Genomic DNA, 21,184 nt, shown 5'->3' with positions numbered 1-21,184 from the left:
AGCTGCTGTCTTCTGGCTCAATTGCAGCTAGCAGCACGTGCCATGGCACGTTTTTTCACCAGAGGGAGGGAGGAGCTGAGTGGGCTCGTTCCTGAATTGTTCTCCAGTTAGGTCACATGGCCAGGGCCAGGGATGGTAGTAACTAAGTGCAAAGCTGTTTTCAAAAGATCTGTGTTGACCCAGACTGAGGTCAAACATAAGCAGGCAGGTGTGCAGGCAACTGGCTGCAGAGAGGGATGGAGCCTGGCACCTGAAATGGAGGGCAATGGAGAAAATACCTGCATCAGGTGTGAGCAGCTCAATTATCTGCTTAATCTAGCAGCTGAAGTGAAGGAAGAAGTTGCTAGACTTAGGACTGTAAAGGAATGTGAAAGGGAGTTGGATCTGAGGAACCAGGCTCTGCAGGCTCCTCTAGAAGAGGGAGGTGACCCAAGATGCAGTGGGAAATGGACACAGGTCCCTCATAGGAGATGCAAAGTAAAACCCGGACAGCTCCCCTCACCTTCCCAGCTGCCCTTGCAAAACAAATACGGGGCACTGGAAGCAGAGGGTGAGGTCAATGAGAAGACAGAAGACACATCATCCAAGGTGCTGCCTAATTAGCAAAACAGCCTGCAACAGTTTAGGCTGTGCCTTTAAGAAAGGATAGCTGCAAAATTCTCTAGCTGAATGATTGTAAAAAGGAAAACAAAAGGAAGATAATTCTGAAGGAATTTCATTGGTAGATAAGTGGGATGTAGTTTTACGATCTTACATTCTGTTCTCACTCTGGCTTCTGTCTTTCTCTTGGCCTGCATGTTGCCTTTGGACAGAGGGGGAGGCCTTTTATCTAGCAAATGTTTCAGATAAGCAAAACTAACTTCTTAACAAAACTTTGAGCTAACTGAAATTCCCCTAATATTTTTCTCCTTTTCCCATTTTCTTCTAATTAACTAGAGAGAGATGGGAGGGAGAAAGCCTGGGGGGAACCCAAGGTGGAATCCTCCTCCAAGGGGGATTTCTGAGTTGTTTCCTATTTGTAAATTCTTGTATAATAAACACTGTATAGTTTGTATAAATTCATTGCATTCCATTATTGCTTGTAAAATACAGCTTCAGTCGGTTCTCCAGCTCAGTTCAGCTGAGCTTTTTGTTGATGTTGGTGGGCTAAACCATCACTACAACAGGGGTCTAGGAAGGGATTTGGCAGGACTCACTGACAGGGCTTAGACTCAAAGGGGGAAGGGGCTGAAACCAATCCCCCCAGACAGGAGTCTGATGGTGGTAAGCTGGAGTCAGGGGTGAAACCAGCAGCCCAGCTTAACTGCATGTACACTAATGCATGAAGCACAGGTAACAAACAAGAGGAGCTGGAAGCCTTGTCACAGCAGGAAAGTTATGATGTAGTTGCCATCACAGAAACATGGTGGGATGACTCACATGACTGGAGCACTGTCATTGATATCTACAGGCTCTTCAGGAGAGACAGAGGAGGGAGAAGGGGTGGAGGGGTGACCCTGTACATCAGGAAGGCACTCAATGCCATGGAACTAGAGATCAAGGAGGATCAGGTTGAGTGCCTGTGGGTGAAAATTAGAGGGAAGACCAATAAGGCTGACATCCTGGTTGGAGTCTGTTCATCCAACCAGGATGAAGAAGTTGATGAATTATTCTATAGGCAGTAGAGGCTGTCTCAAGATCACCAGACCTTGTTCTCATGGGCGACTTTAACCTGCCTGATATCTGCTGGGACCTTAACACAGCAGAGAGGAGGCAGTCCCAGGAGGTTCTTAAGAGTGTATGGAGGACAGCTTCTTATCCAAGCTGATGTGTAAGCCTACCAAAGGTGAGGCTTTGCTTGACCTTCTTTTTACCAATAGGGAAGGGCTGGTGGGAGATGTGGTGGTTGGAAGCTGTCTGGCATCCAGTGACTATGAAATAATTGAGTTTTCAATATGCAGTCAAGCTAAGAGGGGCAGCAACAAAACCTCCACTCTGGACTTCCAGAGGGTGCACTTCAGGTTACTGAAGGAACTAACTCAGAAGGCACCTTTGGAAACAGCTGTTAAAAACAAAGGGGTCCAGGAGACCTGGACCTACTTCAAGAAAGACCTCTTGAAAGCACAGGAACAGGCTGTGCCAATGTGCCGGAAGATGAGCTGCCAGGGCAGACGGCCAGCCTGGATGGGCAATGAACTTCTGAGTGAATTAAGGGAAAAAAAGAGGGTGTATCATCTTTGGAAAGAAGGAGAGGTAACCCATGGAATGTTTAAGGATGTTGATAGGTCATGCAGGAAAAAAACTAGAGAGGCAAAGGCCCATCTGGAGCTTAGACTGGCCTCTGCTGTGAAGGACAACAAAAAATCCTTCTACAAATATATTAATGGCAAGAGGAGGGTCAAGGACAACCTCCACTACTTGGTGGACATGGAGGGGAACATAGTAACTAAAGATAAAGGAAAGGCAGAGGTACTTAACACCGTCTTTGCCTCAATTGCAGGACAACTGGCCTCCAGAGCTGCCAGATGGAGTCAGGAAGCAGTATAGTTGCCCTGTGATCCATGAAGAAGTTAGAGACCTGCTTAGCCACTTGGATCCAAACAAGTCCATAGGACTGGATGGGATCCATCCTAGGGTGCTGAGAGAGCTGGCAGATGAGCTGGCCAAACCACTCTCCATCATTTTTCAACAGTCCTGGCTCACTGGAGATGTCCTAGATGACTGGAAGCTGGCAAATGTGGTGCCCATCCACAAGAAGGGCTGGTTGGATGAGCCAGGGAATTATAGACCTGTCAGCCTGACCTCAGTGCCAGGCAAGACTACAGAACAGGTCATCTTGAGTGCCAGCGCCCACGGGGCAGCAGGGCAGGGCCCAACCCGACCCCTCCTCACCCTAACGGGCTGGGCCGAGCTGAGCTGAGCCCTGCCCGCCTGGAGGTCTTGGCTCGTGGGTGGCTCTCTAGCAATTGCAACTGGAACCTCACACCAAAAAGCACGATAGTGATGACTGACATCACTGCAGCCCCCAGGTTGGGGTTAACTGCCACCCCTCCAGCTGTGGCTCCCAACTTTTCCTGGATACCAGAGGGTGGCAGCCCCACAGCTGTGGAGAGCCAGTATTCCTCATTCCCACTGCTGCTCAGACCATCTCAGGTTTCCTTGTGTGGACAGCTTTGCTCATCACCTGCCATCAGATCTACATGCATCTTCGCTGCTATAGCTGCCCAAACGAGCAGCGCTACATTGTTCGGATCCTCTTCATTGTGCCCATTTACGCCTTTGACTCATGGCTCACCCTCCTGTTCTTCACCAATGACCAGTACTATGTTTACTTTGGCACAGTGAGGGACTGCTACGAAGCCTTTGTAATATACAACTTTCTGAGCCTCTGCTATGAGTACTTGGGAGGGGAAAGCTTCATCATGTCTGAGATCAGAGGGAAAACAACCGAGTCCAGCTGTGTATATGGGACTTGCTGCCTGTGAGGAAAGACTTATTCGATTGGATTCCTGAGGTTCTGCAAACAGGCTACCCTGCAGTTCTGTGTGGTGAAGCCCCTCATGGCAATCAGCACAGTCATCCTTCAGGTCTTTGGCAAGTACCAGGATGGTGACTGATGTAACCACCTCTATGTGATGATCATTTACAACATCTGTCAGCCTGGCACTCTATGCCCTCTTCCTTTTCTACTTCGCAACATGGGAGCTGCTCAGTCCCTATAGCCCAGTCCTCAAGTTCTTCATGGTGCAGTCTCTAATCTTCCTGTCCTTCTGGCAAGGAATGCTGTTGGCCGTCCTGGAAAAGTGTGGTGCCATCCCCAAAATCCACTCTGCCAACGTGTCTGTGGATGAAGGCACCGTAGCTGCTGGCTATCAGGACTTCATCATCTGTGTGCAGATGTTCTTTGCAGCCATCGCCCTGCACCACGGCTTCACATACAAGGTGTATGTGGACAAGAGACTTGATGCCCAAGGCCGCTGCGCTCCCATGAAGAGCATCTCCAGCAGCCTCAAGAAGACCATGGATCTCCACGACATTGTCCAAGATGCAATCCACAACTTCTCGACGGCCTACCAGCAGTACACACAGCAGTTGACGCTGGAGCAGGGCCCGCCCTGGCGCAACAGCAGCCACGTTATCTCGTGCTCCCACAGCTGCTCAGGGGCCTGGGACAACAAGAAGACTCTGCTGCTGAGCTCCAACGAGTTCTAGGCGGCACAGCTGCCAGCACAGGCTGTTGTTTTCCTTTTCTCCTTGCTCTTAATTTATTGAAGCGGAACCACGCAGGTCATATCACTTGTAGAGTGCAGAGGTGAGCGCTGCCAGGAGCTTTGGTGTGTGTGGACATGATGAGCAGCATGGAGGTGGGGGGATGGCCAGGACTCCATTCTCCAGCCCATTCCCTACAGCGGCAATTGACTGGAATGAATTGACACAAAGCTCCTGGGTTTGGGGCTCTGGCTTCCCCAGCCTGCCCAGCTTGGTGTGGAATGTGACTGGCCAGAGCCTGGAGTTGTGGCTAAACATTTTTTTGGTTTATTTTTCTCACATGGACAACCTGACTGCTTTGTATTCCTCTTCCTGAATGGTTGATGTAAGCACAGTTTTCTCTCCTAGCTCTCTGGTACTAACATCTCTGTGATCCTTGGAAAATGGGATTAGGATGCAGTTATAAGTATTCCTGAGGACCAGATCAGAGATTGGTCTACTCTATAGCCACTGCCTTGAGTGCTTAGTTAAGAACATCTGCCCCCACCCTCCTAAGCACCTGGTTGTGTAGTCCTCTACTTGAGTAAGCAAGGGGGAATAAGACAGGGCTTTACTCCTGTTCCTCCGCTCTCTGCATCCCCCCTGTTCCTCATCAAAGATGATGCTTTTTGAAGCTCAGCAAGGATGGAATTACTGTCTCAGAAGGGCAGGGTTTTCTAATCACCAGGTGCCAGAGCTTCCCATCTCTCCACTGTTCCTGTGGCAAGAAGCCTCCCTGGAGTGTCTGTCTGTTGAAGGTGTTCAGGAGAAGACATGATGGGGTGCTTGGTGCCATGGTTTAGTTTAGGTGGGTTGAATTGGTTGATGGATTGGACATGATGATCTTGACGGTCTCTTCCAAGCTGGTCTGGTCCATTCCATTCCATTCCATTCAATTCTATTCAATTCTATTCTATTCTATTCTATTCTATTCTATTCTATTCTATTCTATTCTATTCTATTCTATTCTATTCTATTCTATTCTATTCCATTCTATTCTATTCCATTCTATTCCATTCCACAGCACTTACAGGATGGCCAAGGGATCAGGCCCAGCCAGCATGGATTTAGGAAGGGTAGGTCCTGCCTGACCAACCTGATCTCCTTCTATGATCAGGTGACCTGCCTGGTGGATGTGGGGAGGCCTGTGGATGTAGTCTACCTGGACTTCAGCAAGGCCTTTGACACCGTCCCCCATAGCAAACTCCTGGCCAAGCTGTCAGCCCATGGTTTGGATGGGAGCACTCTGTGCTGGGTTAGGAACTGGCTGGAGCGCTGAGCCCAGAGAGTGGTGGTGAATGGTGCCACATCCAGCTGGCAGCCAGTCACTAGTGGTGTGCCCCAGGGATCAGTACTGGGCCCCATGCTCTTTAACATCTTTATTGATGATCTGGATGAGGGCATTGAGTCCATCATCAGTAAATTTGTGGACAACACCAAGCTGGGGGCAGGAGTTGATCTGCTGGAGGGTAGAGAGGCTCTGCAGAGGGACCTCAACAGGCTGGACAGATGGGCAGAGTCCAACAGCATGAGATTTAACACATCCAAGTGCCGGGTTCTGCACATTGGCCACAACAACCCCATGCAGTGCTACAGGCTGGGGTCAGAGTGGCTGGAGAGAGGCCAGGTAGAGAGGGACCTGGGGGTACTGCTCAATGGTAGGCTGAACATGAACCTGAAGTGTGCCCAGGCAGCCAAGAAGGCCAATGGCATCCTGGCCTGCATTAAGAACAGTGTGACCAGCAGGAGCAGGGAGGTCATTCTCCCCCTGTACACTGTACTGGTTAGGCCGCACCTCGAGTACTGTGTCCAGTTCTGGGCCCCTCAGTTTAGGAAGGATGTTGACTTGCTGGAACAAGTCCAGAGAAGGGCAACAAAGTTGGTGAGGGGTTTGGAACACAAGCCCTATGAAGAGAGGCTGAGGCAGCTGGGGTTGCTTAGCCTGGAGAAGAGGAGACTCAGGGGTGACCTTATTGCTGTCTACAGCTACCTGAACGGTGGCTGTAGTCAGGCAGAGGTTGGTCTCTTCTCCCAGGAAGCCAGTACCAGAACAAGAGGACACAGTCTCAGGCTGCACCAGGGGAGGTTTAGGCTGGATGTTAGGAACAAGTTCTATACAGAGAGAGTGGCTGCTCATTAGAATGGGCTGCCTGGGGAGGTGGTGGAGTCACCATCATTGGAGGTGTTCAGGAGGGGACTTTATGGGGTGCTTGGTGCCATGGTTTAGTTGTTTAGGTGGGTTGAACTGGTTGATGACGCAATGATCTTGAAGGTCATTTCCTATGGAACACATTCAGTTCATCTACTCATTCTGAGAGTGAATCATAACTACTCAAAATACAATTTTCCTATTCAACTCTACTGTATATTAATCTCCACACCTTCCTCTTTGTAGCTTATTCAAGAATACAGCAAAGTGTCAACTATTGAAAAAAACACAGCAACAGTTTTTCCTGTATGCACTGGATACATACACTGAAAATCCTTACCATGACAGTGTGCCACTCTGTCTAGTATGCAATCACATACGTGCTTTCTAGTAAATGATGACATTTAGTGTAGGTTCAGGTACTGGCAGGTAAGCCACTGAAAGAGGAGAGTATGGTTTTCTCCTCTGCCTGCTCTGTACAGTCCTTCAATTACAGTCTGATGCAGCTCATGCAAACATCAGCTAAAGCCTTTACATGAAATGCTATCTTAATTCTTTGTGGTAGGCCACTACTGTGATGATCACCTTGCAGCTTGATCAATAAAATAGGAGAAAGATAAAATACCTTCAGCCACCTCTTCACAACACTATCTCTTGCTGCTTTATATTGGTGCAACACTTTCCTTGACCATCCTCTTACCATAATGTTAAATAGACTTTTATTTCTTTGAACCTCTAAAACATTTCACATCTGCTTTCTCATTTTTATTGTTTAGCTCTACCTGCTCAATTTTCTCTCCTCTCCTCTCTGTTCTTACTAATTTGACAATAAATGTAATTTTTAAATCACATAGTCACATTGAAAGCACTGCACTTAGTAGAGCCATCTCTGTTCTTTCAACATCCAAACCACTGTTATTTCTCACTGTTAAGAGAGAGCACAGAAAAGCAGATCCAATAAGGAAAGAAATCACAAGATGATGAAAGGGGACAGGTAGCACACAGAAGTAACATTGACAGGCAACAACCAAACTGCATGGAGGCATGTATACTGCAAGATCAGAAGGAAAACAAGCATCACCTTCCTCCTACTTTCAGTCAGGTAAATGCTGCATCTGACTTCTCTCAGGTCCTTGAACTGCTACTTACAGAAAAGAGCAGCATACACCAGTCAGATTTTCAAATACAGTGAAGTACGGGATGCAGGAGAACTGGTATCTTAGAAAGTATACAGGGCACTACTGAATTGCTTGTACACCAGTACAAGTAACTGGTGTACTGCTTCAACCTATCTTGGATCAAATTGAATATAACATTAGCCTTTGCTAAAGGTGCAGGCGAGCACCACACTATTTACCAGTCCTTTCACCATGTCACTGCATCGCCTAGGCCATCAGTTATCTTTATTTAGCAGAAGAGCACAATTAAGCGCTGGTCATTCTTGACTGAAAAGTCTTCAGACCATTCTCCTGGGAACATCTATTGACTTTTTTTGAACTCATAAATCTGTTATTACTTAGTTTTCCTTCATTAATATCAGAAACTTCCAGTTCTTCCAGTGTCAGCAGAAGTAGCCTTTTCCAGTATCATTATCTGAGTGTCCTGAGTGGACAAAAAAGCCTCAAAGTTGCTCTGAACTAGACAATGAGGCAGAAGCTAGTAGATCTGGTTCTGGGGTCTTTTCATCAGGAAGCCGTATTGGGACCGCACCGGGACCTGCAGCCACCGGGGATCGTCTGATTCTCTCCTGTTGGGGCTGAGGGAGCCGCCGGGACTGCGAACATCCCCTGAACACGCTGCGAGGCCGGCGGGAATCGTCTCTTCGTGCCGCTGGGGCTCGTGATCGCTACGTGACCCCTGGCTGATTTAAACTCGCTTTGCTGCCATGCACAAGGGTCTATTCGTCGGGAAGCCTGCATTATCATGGTTTCGCTACTTTTTTTTTTTTTTTTTTTTTTTTTTTTTTAGTGGGTGCTGTGGTCAGGGACAATCATGTTTGTAACTCGTAGCAAAAACTCCCTAAAAAAGTCAGTGTCAACACAGACTAAGGTAGAGCACAAGCAAGTAGCTGTCCAGGTATCTGGCTGTAGAGAGTGCTGGAGCCGGACTCTTGAGATGCAGAGTAGTAGGGGTAACTCTTGCTTAAGGTGTGAGCAGAATGACTACCTACTTAATCTGGTGGCCAGACTGAAGGATGAGGTTGCTAGTCTTAGAAGTGTAAGGGAATGTAGGGAAGAGATGAACCAGAGGAGGAAAGAGATAAACCAGAGGGGGAAAGATATGAACCAGAGTAAGCAGGCTTTGCAGGCTCCCACAGCAGAGGCTGGTTACCCAAAAAGCAGAGGGGAATGGACACAGGTTCCTCTCAAAAGACACAAGGTTAAACCTCCTTGCCTTCCCACACCTTCCCCGCTGCTCTTGAAAAACAGGTATGGGGCACTGGAGATCGAGGGTGAGGTGGTCCTGTTGCCAGAGGACACTCCATCTGGGGTTCTCCCTGAGGCTAAAGAGCCTAAGGGTAAACACCCTAAGGTTAAACAGCCTAAGGCAAAGCAGACTAAGGTTAAACAACCCTCCCCTGGCATCAGGACCTGCTCCCTCAAAAAAAAGAGGAGAGTAATTGTTATTGGTGATTCACTTCAGAGGGAAAAGGAGGGCCCCATTTGTTGGCCAGACCCATCTCATAGGGAACTCTGTTGTCTCCCTGGAGCCCAACTTAATGATGTTACCAGAAGGCTGCCCAGGCTGGTACAGCCTTCTGACTATTATCCTTTGCTACTTATGCAGATAGGGAATGATGATGTTGCAATCACAACTCCCAGGGCTATCAAAAATGATTTCAGGGCCCTGGGAGATCTGGTTGAGGGGTCAGGTGCTCAATTAATTTTTTCCTCAATACCCTTAGTTGCAGGAGGGAATACCACAAGGAACAGGACAGCAGCGTAGTCAACAAGTGGCTTAGAGGCTGGTGCAGCCAAAAGAATTTCGGGTTTTTTGATCTTGGTAAGCTTTCTACTGCACCAGGCCACCTGGCAACAGATGGAGTATATCTGTCCCAGAGAAGGAGAAAGGTCACAGTATATGAGAATGGCCTGTCCCCCAAAGGGAAAAAGATTCTGGGGAGGGAACTGGCAGCTCTCATCAACAGGGCTTTAAACTAGTTTCGAAGGGGGAAGGGGCTGAAACTAGTCCCCTCAGGCAAGAGTCTGGGGGCAGTAAGCTAGGGTCAGAGGCCAAACCAGCAGCCCAGCTGAGGTGCATGTACACCAATGCACGAAGCATGGGAAACAAACAAGAGGAGCTGGAAGCCTTGTTGCAGCAGGAAAGTTATGACGTAGTTGCCATCACAGAGACGTGGTGGGATAGCTCACATGACTGGAGCGCTGCAATTGACGGCTACAGGCTCTTCAGGAGAGATAGACAAGGAAGAAGGGGTGGAGGGGTGGCCCTGTACATCAGGGAGGCACTAGATGCCATTGAGCTGGAGATTAGGGACGATCAGGTTGAATGTGGGTAAGAACTAGACAGAAGACCAGCAGGGCAGACATCCTGGTTGGAGTATGTTATAGACCACCCAACTAGGAAGATGATGTTGACGAAGCATTCTATAGACAGCTTAAGGCTGTCTCAAGATCTCCTGACCTTGTCCTAATGAGTGACTTCAACCAGCCTGACATCTGCTGGGATCTCAACACAGCAGAGAGGAGACAGTCTAGGAGGTTCTTAGAGTGCATGGAGGACAGCTTCTTATCCCAGGTGCTGCGTGAGCCTACCAGGGGCGAGGCTATGCTTGACCTCCTCTTCACCAACAGGGAAGGGCTGGTGGGTGATGTGGTGGTTGGAGGCTGTTTAGGGGCCAGTGACCACGAGATAATTGAATTTTCAGTATTGAGTCAAGCTAAGAGGGGCAGCAAGAAGACCTCCACTCTGGACTGCCGGAGGGCAGACTTCAGGATGCTCAAGGAAATAATTCAGAGGGTTCCTTGGGATAAAGCCCTTAAAAATGAAGGGGTCCAGGAGGGCTGGACCTGCTTCACGAAAGAACTGATGAAGGCGCAGGAGCAGGCTGTGCCAATGTGCCGGAAGATGAGCCGCCGGGGCAGACGGCCACCCTGGTTGGGTAATGAACTTTTAATAGAACTAAGGGGAAAAAAAGAGGGTGTATCACCTTTGGAAGAAAGGTGAGGCAACCCATGGAATGTTTAAAGAGGTTGCTAGGGCATGTAGGAAGAAAATTAGGGAGGCAAAAGCACATTTGGAACTTAAACTGGCCTCTGCTGTGAAGGACAACAAAAAGTCCTTCTATAAATATATTAATAGCAAGAGGAAGGGCAGGGACAACCTCCACTCCTTGGTTGACATGGAGGGAAATGTTGTATCACAGGATGAGGAAAAGGCAGAGGTACTTAACACCTTCTTTACCTCAATTTTTACTAGCGGGAAAGAACGTCTACCAGACAGCTGGCCTGCAGAGCTGGCAGAAGGAGCCAGGGAGCTGCATAGTTTCCCTGCGTTCCATGAGCAAGTGATCGGAGCTCTCCTCAGCAGCTTGGACCCCCACAAGTCCATGGGACCAGATGGGATCCATCCTAGGGTGCTGAGAGAGCTGGCAGATGAGCTGGCCAAGCCATTCTCCATCATTTTTAATCAGTCCTGGCTCACTGGAGAGATCCCAGATGACTGGAAGCTGGCCAACGTGGTACCCATCCACAAGAAGGGCCAGTTGGATGAGCCAGGGAATTACAGGCCTGTCAGCCTGACCTCAGTGCCAGGAAAGATTATGGAACAGGTCATCCTGAGTGCAATCACACAACACTTAGAGGATGGCCAAGGGATCAGGCCCAGCCAGCATAGATTTAGGAAGGGCAGGTCCTGCCTGACCAACCTGATCTCCTTCTGGGATCAGGTGACCCGCCTGGTGGATGTGGGGAGGCCTGTGGATGTAGTCTACCTGGACCTCAGCAAGGCCTTTGACACCGTTCCCCATAGCAAACTCCTGGCCAAGCTGTCAGCCCATGGCTTGGATGGGAGCACACTGCTATGGGTAAGGAACTGACTGGAGGGCTGAGCCCAGAGAGTGGTGGTGAATGGTGCCACATCCAGCTGGCAACCAGTCACTAGTGGTGTGCCCCAGGGATCAGTGCTGGGCCCCATGCTCTTTAACATCTTTATTGATGATCTGGATGAGGGCACTGAGTCCATCATCAGTAAATTTGCGGACAACACCAAGCTGGGGGCAGGAGTTGATCTGCTGGAGGGTAGAGAGGCTCTGCAGAGGGACCTCAATAGGCTGGACAGATGGGCAGAGTCCAACAGCATGAGATTTAACACATTCAAGTGCCGGGTTCTGCACATTGGCCACAACAACCCCATGCAGAGCTACAGGCTGGGGTCAGAGTGGCTGGAGAACAGCCAGGCAGAGAGGGACCTGGGGGTGCTGGTTGACGGTAGACTGAACATGAGCCTGCAGTGTGCCCAGGCAGCTAAGAGGGCCAATGGCATCCTGGCCTGCATCAGGAACAGTGTGGCCAGCAGGAGCAGGGAGGTCATTCTGCCCCTGTACACTGCACTGGTTAGGCCACACCTCGAGTACTGTGTCCAGTTCTGGGCCCCTCAGTTTAGGAAGGATGTTGACTTGCTGGAACGAGTCCAGAGAAGGGCCACAAAGTTGGTGAGGGGTTTGGAACATAAGCCCTATGAAGAGAGGCTGAGGCAGCTGGGGTTGCTTAGCTTGGAGAAGAGGAGACTCAGGGGTGACCTTATTACTCTCTACAACTACCTGAAGGGAGGTTGTAGCCAGGTGGAGGTTGGTCTCTTCTCCCAGGAAGCCAGTACCAGGACAAGAGGACACAGTCTCAGGCTGCGCCAGGGGAGGTTCAGGCTGCGCCAGGGGAGGTTCAGGCTGCATGTTAGGAAAAAGTTCTATACAGAAAGTGTGATTGCCCATTGGAATGGGCTGCCTGGGGAGGTGGTGGAGTTGCCATCATTAGAGGTTTTCAGGAGAAGACCTGATGGGGTGCTTGGTGCCATGGGTTAGTTGTTTAGGTGGTGTTGGATTGGTTGATGGGTTGGACGTGATGATCTTGAAGGTCTCTTCCAACCTGGTTTATTCTATGTATTCCATGTATTTAGGCTTGCTTGAGCGTGTTTCAGAGCCAGAATGAGCCAGGAGGGCATGCTTTTGGCCACAGTTGGAAAGGCGGCTTTCTATAGGTTGCAATATCAGAGTTTTATCCCTAGATCTGTGTCGCTGCTGGCCATTCTTGTCTCAGGAAATCTACAAACACCAGCCCAAAGAGCCAGAGCATTTGTCTTGCAATTGTCCATGCTCTGGAAGGAACTACAAGCTTCGCTTGGAAGCTGAACTGTGTTTCCATTTACCCAGACAAGACAGCAAAGACCCCTCGCTATTCTCAGCGTTGTAAAGCCCAGGATCAGACACACATCTTGCCGGGCCAAGAGGTGAAACCCCAGAGGAGCTGAGTCCCCGGGACAGTTTCGTTTGGCTAGAGCAAGGAGCGACCGCTGCTGCAAAAGGATTACAGTTGAAGAACCTCCTCTCTACAAAGCTTTTAGCTACAAATCCTTTGGCAGCAAATCCTGCCTCGGCAATAAGCTGCAGACACCAACAGAAAGTGAAATGGTGCTCCTGCAGCTTCCATGTGGTCGATGCCATTTTGGTTTGTCTAGATCTTAACATGTGCCATGAGGTATCAGGATCAGTGAGTAATTACAGTATCTGATTTTTATAAGCACCTATTGAAGGTCTGTTGCCCCAGGGAATTCTGGAGTTCCCCCCCCCTGTTGTGGGCAATCGCCGGCTTCATTGCCGAGGTTCCTTTTCTTTACAGTTTAAAGTGCTGTTTGTTGTTTCTGGATTTTTGTGCTTATTGTTTAAATTGTTACTTGTTCCTGCTGGGGAGGTATCTGTTCCAGAACCGAACACCTCAAACCTGTAAATAGGTTTTATTTAATATTTTTTCTGGGATTTTTTTTATTAATAAAATTATTAATATTTTTATTAATCACTCCACTTATTGAATAATGAAAATATCCCTTTTTTATAGACTACAACATTGAGGTAACTGGAAGTTGGTCTCTGCTGCAATCCCCATTCTATGCAATTATCACAGAGGCATTGCATTTCATGGCCTTGTAACCTGGTCCTTGGTACAACTTGTTTGAACTCCTGCTAGGGCTGTCTTTAAAATGGACAAATTCTCTCACAGCTACCCTTGAATATTAAGTTCTTAGATAAAACAGAGATAACTCATACAGTGCATATGGGGATATTATCACACAAAACTCAACTTTTCTATGCATTAAATTTTCCATTTAGTTTTCCATCACGCACCTTTGGTGTAACAAAGAAGTACTGAGATGTGCTTTCTTTACAAGCAGTTTTCACAACCATATCAAAAACTCTTCTCTCATTCATTGGATCCATTCCCTAAAAGAAAAACAAAAGACAAGCGAACTCTGTTCTCTCCACTATGTCATAAGCATCTGTATTGTAAGAAGTTATATTCTACACTACTGATCCTTACCTGATTTATTTCATCTACAACCCTGAAAGGACATCTGTTGAATTCCTGTAGAGCCATCAGGTACAACATAGTGGAAACACTTTTCTCACCTCCACTCTGGTAATACGGTGTCAATTCATGAAGTTCAGTACTACTGTGGAATTTGACTCTAATGCGAATCCCATACTTGTCATACTCCTCCTACAAAAGCCAATACTTGTTACACTCAGTTTCTCTGTGCTACAGCTTATTAGCCAATGACATGCAAATTACAGAAAATTTATGTCAAATGTGCTATAGGGATCTTCAAACTACTCAGGTTCAACTTAATATCACATAATCACAGAAAACATCTGTTTGGAAAAGACCTCAAAGATCATCTAGTCCAACATTTCACCTAGCACTGAAGGGTCAATACTAAACCATGTCCCTAAGCACCAGGTCCACACACTGCTTCAACACCCCCAGGGATGGCGACTCCACCACTGCCCTGGGCAGATCATTCCAATGTTTGATAATCCTCTCTGTGAAGAAATGTATCTTAATATCTTCCCCTGGAACAGTTTGTAATAATTTCCTCTAGTCCTGGTGCTTAACAGCAAAGAGATAAGGCTGCCCCCTCCTCACTCCAACCTCCCTTCAGGTAGTTGTAGAGGTCTCCCCTCAGCCGCCTCTTCTCTAGACTGAGCAATCCCATCTTCCTCAATGCTCCTCCCAGGCCATGTGCTCCAGGCCCTTCACCAGCCCTGTTGCCCTTCTCTGGGCATGCTCCAGTACCTCAATGTAGTGAGTGGCCCAGAATCAAACACAGTACTCCTGCTGGCCACCATGTTTCTAATAGGATGCCATGGGCTTTCTTAGCCACCTGGGCACACTGCTGGCTGATATGTAATTGACTGTAAACCAATGCCCCCAGGTCCCTCTCTGAGTTGCAGCTTTCCAACCACACATCACCAAGTCTGTAACTTACCATTGAGTTGTTGTGACCCAGGTGGAGGACCTAGCACTTGGCCCTGGTGAACTTCATACAATTAACATTGGCGCATGGGTCTAACCTGTCCAGATCCAGATTAATTCTGTTTCATATATTGTCCTTAAATCACAGAAGGCCAGGCTGGAAGGGACCCCAAGGATCATCTGGTCCAACCTTTTTATGAGACAGTGTAGTTTAAATGAGAAGGTCCAGCACCCTGTCAAGCTGAGTCTTAAAACTGACCAATGTAGGGCAATCCGCTGCTTCTCCTGGGAGATTATTCCAATGTCTAACTGCTCTCACTGTGAAAAATTTTTCTTCTGGATTCCAATCAGAATCTCCCCAGGAGTAACTAGTACCCCTTGTCCCTTATTTTCTTCATGTGATTCCTTGTAAAAAGAGAGTCTCCATAGTCCTGGTAGCCACCCTTTATGTACTGGAACATGGTAATAAGGTGTCTCCTAAACCTCCTCTTGTCAATGCTGAAAAAGCCCAGTTCTCTCAGCCTTTCCTTATATGGCAGATCTTCCAGTCCTCTGATTATTCTTGTGGCCCTTCACTGGACACTTTCCAGACTGTCCACATCTTTTTTGTACAGTGGGGACCAAAACTGCACACAGTACTCAAGGTGCGGCCTGACAAGCACTGAGTAGAGTAGGACAATGACTTCTTTATGTGTGCTGGCAATGCCCTTGTGGACGCAATCCAGGATCCTGTTCACTCATGCTGAGCCTGTTGTCTGCCAAGACCCTCAGGTCCCTTTCCACAGGTCTGCTCTCCATCCAGGTGGATCCCAATGTGAGCTGTACTCTTGGGTTATGTATTCTCAGATGCAAGACTCTACATTTGTCCCCACTGAACTGTGTAAGGTTCTTCCTAGCCCACTCAGTCAGCCTGTCCAAGTCTTCCTGGAGTCTGACTCTCCCTTCTGGAGTGTCAATCTCCCCAGTCATTTTAGTGCCATCTGCAAACTTTATCAGGCTGCTCTTGATCCCAACATCCAGATCACTAATGAAGATATTAAAAAGCATTTGGCCCAGCATCAATCCCTGGGGTACCCCACTTGTGACTGGCTGCCAGTTTGAGAAAGAACTATTTACCACCATCCTCTGGGTATGTCCTGTCAGCCAGTTCCCCACCCACCACACTGGCCACAATGTGTCAGATTCTCTAGGAGGAGGTTGTGGAGGACTGGGTCAAAAGCCTTGGAGAAGTCTAGGTAGACAATGTCAACTGCACACCCTGCATCAACTGAGAGAGTTACTTTGTCACAGAAGGTGGTCAGGTTTGTCAAGCATGATTTGCCCCTGGTGCATCCTTTTTGGCTCTTCCCAGTTGTGTGCTCCAGCTGACTTGTGACAGTCCCCAGGAAGATTTGTCCCATAAATTTCAGGACTGAAGTGAGGCGAATGGTTCTGTAATTACCTGGGACCTTCTTGGAACCTTTCTTATAGAGGAGGGTGACAGTCTTCTTCCAGTCTTCAAGGATGTCTCCTGATCTCCATGACTTCTAATACATTACAGAAAGCTGCCATGCAACAACATCAGCCAGTTCACTTAGTACCCTTGAGCGGATGGCATCTGGGCCCATCAATTCATATGGATCAAGCTCCTGCAATAGCTGACACACTAACTCTCCCTCCACTGAAGGTGGGTCTCTGCCTGCACCAACCTGGATTTTTGTCCCCATGGCCTGAGATGCAGCAGTGTTGGTAAGGTTGAAGAAGGTGCTGAGGACCTGTGCCTTCTCAGCAGCATAGGTGACTAGTTCACCTCTCCTGTTTAATAGTGGGCCTATAGCCTCTTTATGTTTTCGCTTGTTGTTAATGTAACTTTGGCCAATTCCAGTCCAAGCTGAGTGTTCACTTTCCTATCTGGATCTCTGCAAACCCTGGTAATGCCCCTGTGGTCTTCAATAAACAATGTTCCACTTTTCCATCTCTGGCACATTTCCCATTTGGTTCTGAGCAAACCCAGAAGCTCAGAAGGCAGTCTCTTGTTTCACCTACTTCCCTTGCCTTTATAGGGGAAGAAGTGGTTTTGTGTGTCTATAGGAGAGCACTCTTGAAGGAAGGACCCCCAGCACTTGCTAACTCCTTTGTCCTCCATGGAAGCTTCCACAACTGAGCCCTGAAATTTGTTTTTCTAAAATCTAAAACCTTTGTTTTGGAGCTCACTTTTAGCATGCTCTGGAGTATCTCACACTCCACAATATTGTGATTGTTGCAGACTAGGCTGTCACTAACTGCCACAAAGGTTTTCTTGGTTAACAAGCAGGAAGTCCAGCAGGCACTGCATTCCTGGTTGGCACATCTAACTTTTGTATTAAGAAGGAATCCTCTATGCATTCCAGAAGGTTGTTGGCTGCCAGGTGAACTGCTGTGTTGTTCTTCCAGCGAATGTCTTCCATAAGAAACAGGTTTTCAAGACCTGAAGCTTTCTTAAGTGACTCAAGACTTGCCTCATAGGTCATGTCATCTTGGTTTGGGGGTTGGTAACAGATGTCTAAAGTCTCCCTTGGAGACACCCCCTCTCATTCAACAGGGCTTCCACAATTACCATAGCTGACTTCAATATTTTTAAGGTTCTCTTTAAAGTCCAACTCCACCATCTCTTCTGCCCTGCCTGTCTCTACTAAACAGCATACAGCCATCCATTCCTGTTAGATAAGAGAATTTTCAATACTACTCCCTCCCAGTAACAATTTATTAATTTCTAAATCCCTGACAAGGAAGTCTTCATGCAAGAAGAAAAAAACAAACAACAAAACAACCCAACAAACCAAACCCTTGGCTAGAAAAAGAAAGCAATACTTCTGTAACTTCCATTCATCATTTAAAAAGCTGTTAGGGTATATGATGCTACCAAATTGAACAGTGGGAAGACTGGGGCGGGTGGGGATGTGTAGGTTAAGATCCTATCTGAACCACTTAGGAGTGCAAGCAGCAATTAAATCCTTCACTTCTCTTTCATCAGCAGACTGAGATACTAAGCCCATAAAAAAATCCACCATGACAGCAACTTCCCTTCATACTCAGAAAAATCACACGACAAAGATTTCGACCCTGGCTTTTAACAGAAAACTGACACTCATCAGGAGTCAGAGTCAATGGTGTACAGAGGTGCAGGGATAACAGATGCGGTCCAAAATAAGGCCTATACAAGGAGATACATTCATAATTTGAGGAAAAAATAAATCCTTGGAGCACTTGCTTGTATTTCTGAAGTTCAGCTAAACTCAGTGCAGGAATGTGAATGCAACCTCCCAGTACAGAAAGCCCACAATGACTGCTTACTATACAGTATAGTAAGACTCAATCCTTATAATACACTTGTTGAATTAATGACAGCTATAAGGAATACTAAAAAACTTTGGGAATATGACTTCCAACAGGTCTATTCATATGGACTGCTGAAGCATAAACCCTGCTCTTGGAGGCCACTGACTCCCTTTCTTCTGATAATGTAACTGTAATGTTTGGGTAGAAGAATGGACAAGAGGCAATTCTTGATGGTTGCTGACAGAATACTTCTAGATTTTGAAAGTTGTGGCAAAGGAACAACAAGAAAACCCATCACATAGAAAACAGAACATGCCTATTTTGAGAAGCTGGAACAAATGAGAAGGCTGTTTACAAAGCAAGTCTTAGAGGTTCAGGTGGGTGGGGGGTATTGATCTGCTTGAAGGTAGGAAGACACCGCAGAGAGATTTGGACAGGCTGGATTAAGGTTAGTTGTCTGAGGTTTGATAAGGCCAGTTACTGGGTCCTGCACTTGGATCACAACAATCCCATGCAATGTTACAGGCATGGGGTTGGAAAGCTGCTTGACAGAAAAGTACAAGGGGCTCCTAGTTGACAGACTTCTGAACACAAGCCAGCAGTGTGCTCAGATGGCCAAGAAGGCAAACAGCATCCTGTCCTGTATCAGAAGTAGTGTGGCTAGCAGAAATAGAGAAGTGATTGGGCCCCTGTACTCAGCACTGGTGAGGCCACACCTTGAACACCGTGTTTTGGGGCCCTCACTACAAGGAGGACATTGAGGTGCGGGAGTGTCCATCAAAGGGCAAGAAAGCTGGCAAAGGGTCTGGAGAACAAACCTTACAAGAAGCTGAGGGAACTGGGATTGTTTAGTGTGGAGAAGAGGAACCTGAAAGTATAACTCATTGCTCTCTACAACTACTTGAAAGGATGTTGTAGTGAGGTGGGGGTCAGTCTCTTCTCCCCAGTATGAAGTCATAGAATGAGAGGAAATGGCCTCAAGTTGTGTCAGGAGAGGCTTAGATTGGATATTAAGAAAAATTTCTTTACTGAAAGATTGATCAGGAATTGGAATAGGCTGCACATTGAGGTGGTAGACTCACTGCTCCTGGAGGTGTTCAAACAATGTGTAAACATGCACTTCAGGATATGCTTTAATGGCCATGGTGGTGTTAGGCTGATGATCTTAGAGGTCTTTCCCAACTGAAATAATTTTACAATTCTGTGCCAATTTGGTTCAGATTAAGACATTTCACAGTCATCAAAAGGCATATGAACTAGGGTGACCTGGCAGAACAGAGTCCCATTGTAGCCTAGCTTTCGTGAGGAACAACAAGGTCCAAATGCCAACAGGAAGTAAATAAGCTATACCATTTAAAAGTCTTAAAACTGCCTTAAGGAACTTCAAGTCTGTAGGAATACATTCCAGCTCCTCTGCTACCTTCAGGTCTTGTTCTGGGATAAGTAATGTACATATCAGATAGCATCTAACATTGGAGAGGACGGATCAAATTCTCTCAGATCCGCTAATCGGCTAAATCAGAGGAAGGAGACATCTGTTTTTGTTCCTGGTGTTCTACTCCACATGCAGACAGACAAGAATCCTCAGGAGTGAAATGTCTTAAGGCCTTGTACTGGTATGTACTCTCACGTACTCCAATCCTCTGGTTCTTCTTCTGTAACAATACTATAGACACACAGAACTGTGAATCCCTGAGGTTGAGGCAAATCCATATACACTTCAGGAGAGAGCAAAGGTAACCTGCCATATTTAAGACTTCACATTTGCTAAGTGCCAATTTTTTCCAGTTTTGAAGACAAGTCACCTTTCTCACCCTTGGCGTTTTCTCTGTTAGCAACAGGTTGGCACTTCCAAATAAGTAGAAGTACAAGTAAAACCAAATCAATACTACACGTAATACATTGTATACTTAGCCACTAAATGCCAATAGAATAACATAAAATAGCTAAAAAACCAGGATTAAATCACTAGCCTAATAAGTCTGAACTAAAGTAAATACAATGCTTCTGATTGAACCCTGTAAGTTGCCAGAAGACTCCAAAAGTCAGTGAGCTAAAGTCCTATATGCACTTTGACGCAGAATCAATTTTCCTTTCACCAGGCTGTGAGTCAGTTCTAGCACAAAAAGAAGCATGTTCATCAGTAAAAATCTGGGTTTTTTAAACACAACATCTTTCTACTACAAATCAAGTAACAACCCGGTTTTGTTTCATTTTTTTCTCTCTCTCGCAATCTCTAGTAGAAGATGATGTGTGAAAATATGAATGCTGCTTCTACATACATAAAATAAATCATAATACCTCATTTTCCACATGAAGATCAACTTCACCAACACACTGCATAGAATTAAAGAAGTTACTGAACTTCTCATTTATTTGCTCAATCAGCTTTTTCAGGGGGTTTAGCCACCTTTCTTTGACCTAGAAGTAGACATATCCACATAAAATCATTTTAGTAACTGTAGTTTCCTTTAGAGATAGAATTTAAATTATAAAATACCATAATTATGGAAGATAACATCTCAGTTTGCACTCAAGATAACTCAGAATATTACCCTTCATTTCTGTACATACCTTCTATTCTCAAAACGACGTACTGGTACAGAAGTGAAAATCTTTAGCATTACCTGGGAAATGTTTTGCTTATAGTTATCCAATTCCCTTTTCTTCTCCTCTAGATAGTCTGTCAGCTGCTCTATTTCTTGTGTCTGTTTATTGTATTCTTCCACAACCTGTCAGAATAAGAAAATACACAAGAAAACAAAATGTTCACCATTTCTAACCTTGACTGTAGAAGTATCACACTGCACTGATTATGTTCAAACACAATTATATGGATTATTGCACTGCACACTGAACGAGATCAATCTCTAGCTTTTAAGCAAAGAAACTGAAAAGCATTGCTTATTTCAGGTTACTGTGACACTTTTTTTTTTAAAGGCACAGAACACACTGTTCTTTTGGAGAACCTACTTAAAATTCTAATAGATGCAGAATCTGGCATTTACAGCACATTGTTCCTGCTGTC

The 21,184-nt window shown here is 46.5% G+C and overlaps 1 protein-coding gene and 1 pseudogene across 1 annotated transcript in view; one reads left to right on the top strand and one right to left on the bottom strand.

Moving 5' to 3' along the window:
- The window catches only part of SMC5 (structural maintenance of chromosomes 5), a 74,764-nt gene that overhangs the window by 1,209 nt on the left and 52,371 nt on the right, over positions 1-21,184 (bottom strand). Inside the window, exons 20-23 of the mRNA XM_054177766.1 lie at positions 20,784-20,888; positions 20,458-20,577; positions 13,924-14,103; positions 13,731-13,826 (exon numbers count right to left, since the gene is read on the bottom strand). Of these exons, the coding sequence (XP_054033741.1) occupies positions 13,731-13,826; positions 13,924-14,103; positions 20,458-20,577; positions 20,784-20,888 (501 nt within the window). The remainder of the gene's footprint in view (positions 1-13,730; positions 13,827-13,923; positions 14,104-20,457; positions 20,578-20,783; positions 20,889-21,184) is intronic.
- LOC104304622 (transmembrane protein 184B-like) lies at positions 2,911-4,191 on the top strand (annotated as a pseudogene).

This window comes from Dryobates pubescens, chromosome Z (genome assembly GCF_014839835.1).
Source record: "Dryobates pubescens isolate bDryPub1 chromosome Z, bDryPub1.pri, whole genome shotgun sequence".
NCBI lineage: Eukaryota > Metazoa > Chordata > Aves > Piciformes > Picidae > Dryobates > Dryobates pubescens.
This window is presented reverse-complemented; position numbering and strand designations above follow the sequence as displayed.